At 51.3% G+C, this 12,544-nt stretch overlaps 1 protein-coding gene across 1 annotated transcript in view; it reads left to right on the top strand.

The window, feature by feature from the left end:
* SHANK3 (SH3 and multiple ankyrin repeat domains 3) overlaps positions 1-12,544 on the top strand; it is a 363,156-nt gene that overhangs the window by 273,811 nt on the left and 76,801 nt on the right. Inside the window, 1 exon segment of the mRNA XM_052788728.1 lies at positions 4,189-4,271. Within this exon segment, the coding sequence (XP_052644688.1) occupies positions 4,189-4,271 (83 nt within the window).

Genomic DNA, 12,544 nt, shown 5'->3' with positions numbered 1-12,544 from the left:
GCACTTTCAGTGAATTTTACCAGGCCCAGACAACTGAAAAAAACTCTTTAATTCTAACTGCTGTTTTTTCACTTTAGAATCCAATCTTATCTTTGCTGTTATGGTGCTACCAGGATGACTGGAGCTAACTGTAGCTATTTAGTGCAGCCATGACCATTGATTGATCTATTAGGTTTGTCCCTCTAAAGAGTCAAAAAGTTACTAAAATAATTTGCCCTAGTCAAGCATCATGTGCATTAACTGTCATTAATTTGGTTTCAACAAAAGACAAACCAGCAGAAGGTCTGACACTCAACCCTGCAGAAACGAGACGGTCCGGTTAGACCTTGTGTCATCTTGAGGAGCAGCCCTGAAGAGCCGCGCTCCAATGCCTCTGTATCATTACATTAGGTCATCTGTTTATTCATTTAGCAGATATATGTAGGGCACAGTAATCTGGCAGTGAACTTGAGGTGCTGTGCTCCATTGGGTATCATAACTTTCTTTAAATATACTTGTGTCACAAGAGTATTAAATTATTATTTTGCTTAGTCCTTCTCTGATACCTTAAAATATCTCCCTACTACATCTTATTTTATGAAAGTTCCTATTTTTATTTAGGCAAAAATAAAAAAATGAGTAATTCAGGTTATTTTTTTCGCTGTGACACTGTCACAGGTCTTTGATTACACTGCTTCATCTCCTTTCCCAGGCAGGTTTTTATTGCTTTCTCCAGCTCTCAGAACTCCAGCAGTGCTGATCAGTGGCATCTCAGGTGTCTCTCTACTCCACCACAATTCTAGTTCACAAAAATGTAGGGACTTTTTATTTCACTTTTTATATACATCTATCTATAGAACTAATTAGTGTGGTTATATCCAAATGTGAAGGTGTCCAATGGATTTTACTGTAGTCAGTTACAAACCTGAGGATTTTTAGGTGCCTACAGAGCTAGATGGCAATAGGCAAAGGGTTTGCGGGTTCTGGATGGACTTAAACTGGGAGTGTTCTTGCAAGTCTAACTTGATAAATCCCTCTGTGGACGACACAGAGGAAGAGAGTGGGCTAAAACAAATAAACGTCCAACATTGCTAACAATCCCACAGGTAGCTCTATATATGTACTTTTGGAGCATTCAGGGGCAGAAAGTAGGGTGTTGGGGAGTTTTCCTATTGTTTCTGACAAGTTTAGGGTTTTGAATTAAGGTACTTCTTGCCGGTTTATTTGGAGGAGGAGGAATAATTCAGAGGTGGCGGAAAGAATCAAATATTCTTTCTGCAGAATAACTTTTGGTAAAAGCAGCAGCAGGTTGAACTTATTTAAAGGCTTACATTACTGCAGGAAATCTTGGTAGATGAGGATTGGTGGAGGAGGCTGGGTGAAATTGTACTTACGCAGGGTACAAGCAGTTTTGTCAAGAGTTTCTTCAGTTTATCACATGGATGAAACAACCACAAAGGAATGAGAGGTACGGAATTCTCTTTCATCATGGATTCCTCACTTTCTCATTGACGAAGCAATCGCAGCAGGACTAATTGGGCACTTCAGCCCACCACCAGGTCAAATAGCAGTCCTGATTTTGTACATAAACAGTTGTTTCCCTTTCCTTCTCTCTCTTTCTCTTGCATATACACATGCACAAACACATTCTTGTAGAGGTGGCAGAATTTGCTCTTGGTATGGGGTTAAGATGTGGCACAGGTCATCTACAAGGGATTGACATGTCATATGGAAAAGGGGGGATATTCCTGTGGATGCGAAATGTCTTAGGTCTAGCTCTCTTCCTAAATGGTAAGTCATAGTTCAAAAAGGAGATAAAGGTTTATCGCAGAATCACAGAGTGGTTTGGGCTGGAAGGGACTTTCAAAGATCATCTAGTCCAACCCCCCTGCCATGGGCAGGGACATCTTCCACTAGACCAGGTTGCTCCAAGCCATATCCAACCTGACCTTGAACACTGCCAGGCATGGGGCATTCACAACTACTTTGATACAGGAATCACGGTTTGAGGTTGTCTGGCTCTTGCTACATGGACAGGAGGATTATGTTACCATAATGACCTCTTCTGGACACGGTAGTTATGAATCTGTTTCCAGTAGGACACTCTATACTTGGAAGAGAGGATTTTTCATTGTAGAGGGGAGAGTTTTACACATATTGAGGAACATATGCATAACCAGCTCTGCTTTTGAAAGACAGGCAACGTGTTGAAAATGTGACATAAAGGGATGACTGTATGACAGCAGCTGCATCCTTTAAAGCGGTTCACATAGTTTTGTTGAAGTTTATCCATGTCTAGGTACTTTGTTGCATGAAGTTACTGGTTTAATAGATACCTTATTTTTTCATGGATAATGCCTAAGCATGTCCAAAATTATAGCGCAAAGTAAAATACCAGGGAATTCCAAGGAATTCAGGCTCATGTGTCGCGTTAGTTTCCATGGACCGTGTCTGTCGTATGTCGTCCAGACTGCCTCGGTACCTGCAGCCGTCGCATGTATTGACTTTTGTGATCACCTTCCCTTGGTCTGGAAAACGAAGGAATATTTCTATTCATCTTACTAGGAGCTAGATACCATTGTGGTTGGTGTTCATGGCAGAATCACAGAACTACCTACCCAAAAAGGGATCGCGACGCCTATAAATGCAGCACTGGCAGAAGAGGCTACAGCTGGCCAGGATACAGAGAGGTGTGTCCTGTCCCGGTGCTTGTCGGTCGCAGTCCGTAGCTGCGAGGAAGTACACACAAAGCGTGGGTTGCCAGCCCGGTCCACGCAGCAGCACTGTCAGCCCGTCGCCTTCCATCCAGAAACGCCCGCTCCCTCCCTGGCCCCGCTGTGTTCGGCAGGGTCCCAGCGGGGTGCAGCCTGAGCCCCGGCAGGCGACCCCTTCCCCGCAGCAAAGGGGCAGGAGGCGGCAGGCGCGGCGTGGCGTGGCGTGGGATGCCCGTGCCGGCGGGGCGTGCGCCTGCCTGCAGCGGCGGTACCGCGCATGTTGGGGCACCTCATACCGCAGTGTGCGAACCCAGCCTGCTCTGTGCCAGCGCCCGTCCACGGCCGCCGCCTCCCTCCTGCGAGCGCGCCTGCCTGCGCGCCCGCTGCTCTACCTGCTCCTTGGCAGCGCGTTTCTGTGCAGTGCGGTGCTGCGTGGGTCTTTGTTCCCCGCTGCTGCGCACTGGGCAGAACCCCCGGCATCGCTGGCTGCACGCACCCAGGTCTGGGGTCCGGCCCGCGCCATCGCTCCCTCTCTGCCTCTCTCGGTTTTGGCTCGATGTGCAAAGCTCCTTCCCCGCGCTGCTGAGAAGGACCGAGGTCCCTGATTAATTCCACTCTGATGTCAGACATGCGGCTCTGCTGGGAGGGATTTGCAGGACCGCATTTAAGCTCCCGTTTGCTGAGAGAATCCCTCTCCAGTCTCCCCTCCCCGTGCGCCCACCGCCCCTCCCGGCGCACGTAGAGGTGGTTTGTCGGAAGGGTCGCTGGCGGCCGGGGTCCGCGCGGAGCTGCGCGTCCGATCCTCTCTCTCCACCGCTGGATTTTCCCCGTTCTTCTCGTCTGGCCGCGGCGGAGGGCAGGGAGAGCAGCTTTGTTAAACTAGGACAATGCAATGCATCCCCCCTCTGCTAATGACAGACTGTTACTTAGCAACGCGGAGGGGGGATTTTAAGAGAAGATCAGAGCGCCGGGATGAGGATATAAACTCTGCTGTTCTCCCTCCCGGGGAACTTACCAAAGAGGCACCTCTCCTTTCGTCAAGCGTCTAATTTTTTCATACGAGAGGCAACCGGAAAGTCTCAGAGAGCTGCTTCCCTGATGGATGGATGGCTGCCTCCCCCCGCACCTCCTCTGCTCAGGCGCTCCACTCTTCAGTTATATGCTAAGGGCATCATTTAAAGGGAAGCCCAAAGTGGGATCAGTAAGCTCCCTGCATGCGTATGCAGGTGACTGAGAAGGGGACCGGTGGGCAGAAGGGTGATCCAGGCAGCCGGGGCTTTCCTCCACCTACACGTTGAGGGAAAGTAGCTTTCGTCTTTTTGTTCTGACTTTGGGCAAGGGAGGGAGGGAAGCAGATTGTGCCCAACTCCTTGCTGAGATGAAACGGTCGATGAGAAGAGGTCTCCTTGTCACAGGCACAAAGGCCACCTCCGCCTGGCAGCATGGTGCTGAAATCTAACCCTAGCATCATTCTCTTGTGCTCTTTCCTGCCCAGTGACTACATCATTGAGGAGAAGACGGCCGTGCTGCAGAAGAGGGAGCATGAGGGATTCGGGTTTGTGTTGCGAGGGGCCAAAGGTAAGGGCTGCTTCTTTCGCTCGGTCCTGGGGCTGGGAGGGAAAGCTCCTTCTCCTCACTTTGGCTGGTGCTCAGGACCCCATTTCCCTAGCTGAGCAGCCTGAGAGCCCCTGTGCACCGGGGTCTCTTAGGGGACTCTCTTCTTCTCTGGCGGCTAGGCAGTATGAGTGCAGCTTATCTCTGGTTACGTGCATTGTACAGAAAATGCCATTTGTGGCAAACGTGCATCTCTCGCACTTTCTGGGGTGTTTCTCTGATACAGATGCTGGTATTCGTAGCTTTGCATTTGTAGGAGTTTTCACTTCTGCCTGTTTACTGGATGTATAAAGTGCATCTGCTCTGTTTCAGGTGCAGATGAAAGCCCCATGGGGCAGGGCCTGTGTCCTCCGTGGCTTTTTTATTTGTAATGCTAGAAGTATTTCACTATACTTTGGCTGTATAGAGTTCGGGGTCCTTCTCCTGGGAGCCCTGGCTGTGTTGGGGTTCAGCCCCAGCGTGAGGGCAAACCGGTAGATGTCTGTCCTGCAGCTGCCACCATACCTTCGACCCTGTGCTGCCAGACAGCCTCTGCTCGTGCCTGGGGCACGCGTCCCTGGCACAGCCCTGGAGTACCTGTGCTTGTGCAGCCGGTACCTTGGACCGGCTTGTTACTGTGGCTCCTCTTGCCAGAAACTGATAATTTTGCTACAAAAAAAAGAGAGTCCCTTGGGGACTGGTAATGAATGTGCTCATATTCACATAGGAAATAGGCTTCAGCCCCTGTGCTCAGGAGGCAGGTCCGCCTCCGGCTGGAGAGTCCTCTGTCCAGCAGTTCCGGACTGAAGGCTGGGGAGAGGCGAGGGGATCTCAGAAATGCAGCTGCTGAAAGCAGAGGCATGGCGATGCATGCTTCTGTCCCTTCCTTGCATGTAGGGTGCAAGATGCAGGAGGGAAAGCTTAAACCAGTGCCTGCCAGCTCGTTTGGTAGTGCTGCTCCTTTCCTGGACCTCGGCGTGGCTGAAGATCGTTGTGATTTGGGCTTTAATCTTGGGTGTGATTTTCTGTGGGGATTCCTGAATTGTCTTTGTTCTGTCCGTATCGCAAAAGGGCTCTGTGTGCCGGTGGGTGTGTTTGCGTTCCTGTCAGAATATGGTTGCTGTCTCTTCCTCCCCTCTCTCTCCCCTTCCCTATATATGTGACATACGTGTCTGTCCGTGTGCTGCTCACATCAGTCTGTGTAACGTGAAGTGAAACTTCAGGGCTCAAAATGGCATCCATTTTTTTACCAGATCAGACTTGCAGCTATTGTGTTAGGAAAAATGGGATAAATTTTGTCCTGTTTCCTTTTTTCTTTCTTTCTTGTTGTTTGCCCTCCTAACATTTGTAGGCTCTGTATTTTCCTTTGTCTGCTGAGGCTGAAAGAGAGGACTTGGAGTGGATTGAACAGTGGGCGTGAGGCTGTGTGGGACTTGGGTCTGGCTTATGGATTTGCAGCCTGGCATTGCTGCAGGGGGCACTGAGCAGCGCGTGGCTGCAGAGGGTCATGGCTCGGAAGCCCTCACAGGGTGGGCATGGTCTGTCGTGCTGCCATCTGGGACAGGGCTGCTGGTGAGTCTGCTGAAGCCCCTTGGGGAGCAGCATCCTCTTGACAGAGAGGTGAACGTGGTGCTTCTGAGTAACCCCTGTACTTCCCAGCCACTCAGCCTGGTGCTTCGCACTGCCATGGGGTTTAAGCTGGAACGAACGCTGGGACTCTCTGTCTTGGCCCCATGGATGTCACCACTGCTCGCTCTTCATTCAGATACTCTGTCCAAAACACTTTGGGCCTCGTGGGGTGAACCGCAGAAGGGGTCTGAAAACGGGAGGGACCAGAGCATCAGCAAAGTCCCTGCAGAGGGAGGGAGCTGGTTATTAAGTGAGACTCAGCTGGATGATCCTCAAAGGAAACTGCACTTTGTGCTGCAGAGGATGGTGAAAATCTTGCACGGCTTCTACCAGTCTTGCTGACGGTTGATTTCTTCCCAAGCCCAAATTTGCCTGTCCACGTGAGCTGCCCCATCAGCTGCACCCCTGGCAGAGAAGGCTCTCCACCACCCTTCCCAGCCTGTCCCATCTCCACCTCTGTCCAGTACCGGGAGGAGGTGATGTCCCAGTCAAACCAACTGAGCATTTGAACAAACGTTTTTATCCTCGTCCCTGCAGGAGATGAGCTGCAGCTTTCAGACATGGGACTTGCCTGCAGCCATTGCCTTAGGGAATCGTTTGGAGCAGATGGGAAGCAATGTAGCAGCCCCTTCACTCAGCACTGTGATGGAAAGTGATGAGCAGGTGGATTCACTTCTTCATTTCTTGGCCTAGAGAGACCATCCCTACCTTTCACATACACAAATGGTAGACCTTTGCTCAAAATGCTGAAAGATGGTATTTCTTGGCTTGTAATATCCTGAAGTCAACCAGTCAGCCTTCCATGCCTAGACTAGAGCAACCTCCCTCTTCCTGGCTAACCTGACTACAGATGAGGCACTATCTGTTTAGTAATATGATTCATAAATTATTCATACATACTTCCCTGGGGCCATCCCTGTAAACAGTAGTGGTTACAGCTCATACGGTGACTGCACCTCACATGGTCTCAGCAAATCCATGCTACCAGTTCCCTGGGCAGAGAAGTATTGTTCCTAGGCCAGTTAATGCTCGTTGGCACCTGGTTATGGTGGGTTCTGTGGAAGCGGCAGAGGGACACGCAGCCCCTGACTTGGGAATTTACTCTCTAAGAAAGGAGTAGATAATTTTATGAATAGCAAGGGTATTGCCAATAATATAAATTAAGCGTTAAAAAAAAAAAGAAAAGGAAATTGTTCTAAGTCCTTGCTTCAAAGCACGAGCTTTCTTTTGTCTACTTAGTCTGGGGAGAAGCCACCAGACGGGGCAGGTTATTCACGAAGTTCCCTGAGATGATTGCTTCCCACGATTCGTGTATCTCCCCAAGCAGCTGAGCCGGTACACTGTTGGGGAGAAGATGCTGTGCTGATCCACTGTGGGGCTCGGTTTGCTCCTGCTTCTTTCCAAAATGTTGTCAATTTTTTATTGCCCCCACCCACCCCCCAGTTCTCCGGCCAAGCAAGCATTTCACCTGCTTTACCAGGTGCGCCTGCCTTGATGCAGAACGCAGACCTGCTTTCCAGGTTTCTGCCCAGCTCGCCACACCTCCCAGCTCTCACTGCTGCCTGCAGCAAGTGCCCTTGTCACTCTGCCTGCCCCGGTGCCACGGCCTCCCCGCAGCCCCAGGTCCTCCTGCTCTCCTCTGCCCACCACGGCCTCTCTGCCCCTCAGTGCCCCTCCTGTGTCCAGCGTCAGTCCTTGCATTTGAGCCAGACCGTCAAGGAGCACTTGTAAAAACCAGCAGGTCACAGCTGGTGACCAAAGTGCCGATCCGTGGGACTTGCCGATGGGGAGGGTCGGTCTGTACCCCAGCCCCGTCCCTGCCGGTGGGGCTGCAGCAGGGCCCCGTGGGAGCCGTTGCTGTTCCCAGCCCCCCGGAGCACTCCCTGCGAGCATCTTGTTAAGTTCAGCATCACGGGAAAACCGGTCACTGTGACCGCACAGCTTCCAGTCCTGCGCCTGGAAGCCCCTGCAGCCATCGCCAATGCCCCTTTGCCTGCGCCTGGCCGGGGGCAAGCTCGTGCACGGCAGGCTGGGTTCCTCCTCCAGTGCTGGACACGCGCCATTCACCAGCGACTCGGTCCCACGGTCGAGACCGAGTTCTGGCTGCACGGGCTCTGCGGGGGAACGCGCAGAGAGCTCGGGGCTCGGGTTAGGGAGGATCTCTGCATGGTTGTCATCTGCTCACTTCACAAACTCCCCCTTGGTTTTTGCCGCGTTTTCTCCGCGGGAAGGTTAAAATTTGTTGTTCAGTGTCAGATGTTTGTGTCTGCATCTCTCTGTGTAAAGACCAGCCAGAGCAACTGGTATTGCAGTTACTGAGACAAATCACCTCGGGTGAATTCAGTGAACCAACCACCCAAGCACAGAACTTGCCTGGATCTGTAGCAATCAGTGGATCATTTGAGGGTGTTTTAGTTTGTTTCCTGCCCAGCACTTGGCGTTAGGACCTCAGGCTCGGAAGTCCCCGCAAGCTGAATTTTGGTGCTGTGAAGTGCCTGGTGCTGGGTGTCATTGGCCTGACGGGGGTCTCTGACAGCTGCAGCTCCTGCCCTGCACAGCCCTGGGGGCCGGGGAGGGGTACGGTGAGGGAAGTACAGTCAAAGTTTGAGGATCTTGCTGTTGGTCAGGGGCAGAGGGGAGGTTGTCCTAAAGCCTTGCAGCAAGTTTTGGGACATACTGCTGGTATCATAAAGTTTTGTGGAAATGGAGGAGCTCACTGATGGTTTTCAGAACTTGGCTCTTGTGCGGAGGAGCGCTGTGACACTTTGTGACCCTCAGGACGGACAGAAATTGGGACCCGAGGTGTTTAGACAGATCACGTCAAACACCAAGTCTGTCCTCTGTGTTGTTAATGGTGGTGTCTTCATTAGGGAGATCTAATGGAGAACTAGAAACAAGGCCCAGTAGAGTCTAGATATGGCAAATGCTACTTAGGTCACACCTTTTATAGTAGCCTTAGAAATTTAAAAATTCAGGAGCTGATTTTAAATAACTGCCATAGCACCCCTTTTCTCCCTGCCCCAAATACACGCACTCCATTAGTGCTTGTTATCTGTTGACCACCCAGCTGCAAGCAGGTACCTGCTGCTCCAGTGCTCTGTTTAGATGTCAAAACAGTGGTGTGCAGCTTCCTACCCTAGCCTTTGAACTGAGACATGCCTTCAGGATTTTAGGTGAGAAGTACCAAGGCAGCTACAGTATTATTTTATTTTTCACTCTGTAAATGTGTTTCTGGTGAAGTACCTGGGATCTTGTGGTTTAACCCTGATCTTAACAATTTGCTCTGCTTGAATTAACTTGTAATGTTTTTCACTGCTAAGCTTGGCTGGTAATAAAAGTAACTCATCCAAGAAAAGCAGTATTTTTAATAGAATAGAATAGAATAGTTCAGCTGGAAGGGACCTACAATGATCATCTAGTCCAACTGCCTGACCACTGCAGGGCTGACCAAAGGTCAAAGCATATTATTAAGGGCATTGTCCAAATGCCTCTTCAACACTGACAGGCTTGGGGCATTGACCACCTCTCTAGGAAGCCTGTTCCAGTGTGTGATCACCCTCTCGGTAAAGAAACGCTTCCCCATGTCCAGTCTGAACCTCCCCTGATGCAGCTTTGAACCATTCCCAGGCATCCTGTCCCTGGATCCCAGGGAGAAGAGCTCAGCACCTCCCTCTCCACGTCCCCTCCTCAGGAAGCTGTAGAAAGCAATGAGGTCACCCCTCAGCCTCCTTCTCTCCAAGCTAGACAAGCCCAAAGTCCTCAGCCGCTCCTCAGAGGACATGCCTTCCAGCCCTGTCGCCAGCTTGGTTGCCCTCCTCTGGATGCATCTGAGGTCCTTCACATCCTTCTCAAGTGGTGGGGCCCAGAACTGCTCACAGTATTTGAGGTGAGGCCACACCAACGCTGACTACAGCAGGACAATCCCTTCTCTTGACCGGCTGCTCACGCTGTGTTTGATGCCCCCAGGATGCGGTTTGCCCTCTTGGCTGCCAGGGGTCCCAGGAAGCCTGCATCTTGAAGTGCAATCAACTGTGATGCTGCAGGAGTCAAAGTCAGGGCTGGAGTTTACTGTGTCAGGTCCTGGGGAGCAATTCCTCATGATAGATGGGCAGGCCAGGGGAAGAGACAGCACAGATGGGCAGGGGAAGAGAGTGCCCTCAGGTCTGGGCACGCTTCTGGCCGCGGCAGGTGCCACTGAACCAGCTTGGTGGCGTGGGTGTCCCTTTGGGGTGCCGCTGTGTGCTGGCAGCGATGCCATCTTCCCGGCAGCGGTGGCGTGGCGGAGGCAGAGCCGACCCCTCTCGGGGACCCTCCCCTTGGCTTCTGGGGGGCCGTCGGCACCCCTGTGCCGAAGGGCAGGATTGGGGTTCTGCAGGGCCTCTGCCCTCAGACCTGTGGTGTTGAGGGGGTTGTCAGAGCCACCCCAGGGGTTCCTGGTGATCTGGCTCTTCCAGGGCTTCTCCTGACTGCTGGGCACAGCTGCAGCTGGCGTCCCTGCTGTGAGACAGCCTGGACAGTGGGTTTTTAAGACCTGGAAATGGCCGCCACAATCAAATTGCACAACCAAAGCTGTAGGGTTAACATGATAGCTCCTCGAGAGGTACAAATGATGCTTCCTGAGATTTGAAATCATGAGCTTTTGCAATGAACAGTAGACCTCCTTGTTAAGAAATTTCGCCTCATTACCAGTGAGAATTTCTGTAATTTAATTCCAAACCTTTTGATTTAGTTTTGCCTTTGCTAGTTGGATAAGAGAGCCTCCTTAAATTTTATTTCCTTCCTGGGTAGGCACTTACAGATGAACTGTCACCAAATTACATACTTCTGTCCTAAAGCTTTCCCGTGGGCTCTGATCTAGAAACGGTATTTTGGAGGGTCTGGTCCCGAGCTGGTTTTTGTGGTGGCTGGTCTGCTGCGCTCAGCCTTCACTCAGACCTCCATGAGACACATAGGTCAGGATTCCCAGGCTGCGTAAGGAGTATTGGTGTCCTCCTCCTCCATCACCAGGGCTACAACCAGCTCTGAACGCTGCGGGTTGTTCTGGTTAATATTTCTTGTTTCGTTGGTGTTGGGGCTGTAAGCAAATGGCTGGGCTGCTGATGAGGCTGAGATTAAGCTAACTGAACAGGAGGCAGAGAATGACTGGACATGATGTGGGAGGTGGGACATGACAGACAGCATCACGGACAGTGCTTTGGAGGAATGACTGGATTTCGTCAGTGTGCAGGGGATGGTGCTAGAAGTGGCCAAACTTCACAGACAACTGACAGGGAATACTGGAGACCTTTGGGGTCCCCAGAAGGTAACCTCTCAGTGATACCAGGTAAGGCCAAGATTACCTAGGTGATGGTGTTGGAAATACCAGATTTGCATACAGATGTAGCAAAACTGGGGTGAGTGGGAAAAAAGTAGCTAGAGGCAGATTGTTTGTTTGGAAAGAAGCTGGGGCAGCAAAAAGGAGTGTTACAAACCAGGAAAAAGGTTACAAAGGTACATGAATGATGTCACTGGGGCTGTTTGGCAGGGGTTTCTGCTGGGCAGCTCTGTGCTTGATCACCACAGCCCAGATCAGGGCGATAAACCAAATCTGTTCTTCTGACCATCGCCTGTGTGTCCAGCCTGCTGCTCCATCTCTGGCTGTCAGCAGAACAGCCCTACAGATGGATCGAGCATCTTGGTGCCAGGTCGGTGCCTGCTCCAGTCCTGCCAGCATCGGCATCTGTCCACCACCTCCAAACAGCTAGCTTTTGGGGAAGAGCAGGTGGGGAATGCTCCTGAGATTTGCTGTGAGCCGTCACTTCACCGTGGCCAGTACTTGTCTCCAGGGTGTTTTAAAGGGCATGCTGTCTGCAGGCAGCGTGTGGATGCCTGCGTACGGCCATGCTTGGGCAGTGTGTGCAGCAGCACGTCCCATGCAGGGCTCCGTCTCCCGTGACCCAGAGGAGCATGGGTTTTCCGCATCAGGCTTTTGGGCAGGACAGACTGCCATGGGGACAGAGGAGTGGCAGTCAGGGCTTCCCCCATAGCAGTGGGGTTTCTGTTCACCCTTTGCCTTTGCCAGAGCTTTATTCTCCAGAGCTGCTTCTGCTCCTTTCAGTAGACTCTGGTGGTTTGGAAGGAGATATCCCTGCCACCAAGGTCTCCTGCACGTGGCATGGTTTGCAGGTGCTCCATGGGGTTGCTGTCAACATACATTTCATTTAGTTCTGTTCTGTTCTGAGAAAATGATGTGCTCAGTACCCATCAGCTTAACCAGTAAGGCAGGGTTGGGCTTTCAGGTGGTAACCTGGTTTTATAGCTTTTCTGGCACTTATCCAGGAAATTTTAATTGTTATGTACTGCAGGAGAAGTTTCTCCCTTTGCAGGTCCTTTGCAGTAAAGTATAGAGCAGTCTTACTACTGACCAGGTGTGAGCACAGCACTGATATATTTGACTGAATGATAACTAAAAGCAGCTGTAAGGGAAAGTTCTGAAACAAGGAAGCACAGCTGCAGACTCCAGGGAACAGTAGGTCTCCCCTGTATTGCCTGAGTCTGCAAGTTAATTGAGGCAGATAGGAAATCCAGTGCTGGATTCCACCTACAGCTGGAGGTCAGAGCTCCTCCATCCACTGCCTGACGTGGCTGTT

Source organism: Harpia harpyja, chromosome 6, assembly GCF_026419915.1.
Source record: "Harpia harpyja isolate bHarHar1 chromosome 6, bHarHar1 primary haplotype, whole genome shotgun sequence".
Taxonomy (NCBI): domain Eukaryota; kingdom Metazoa; phylum Chordata; class Aves; order Accipitriformes; family Accipitridae; genus Harpia; species Harpia harpyja.
Note: the sequence above shows the minus strand (reverse complement) of the source record. Positions and strands in the feature narration are given on the sequence as shown.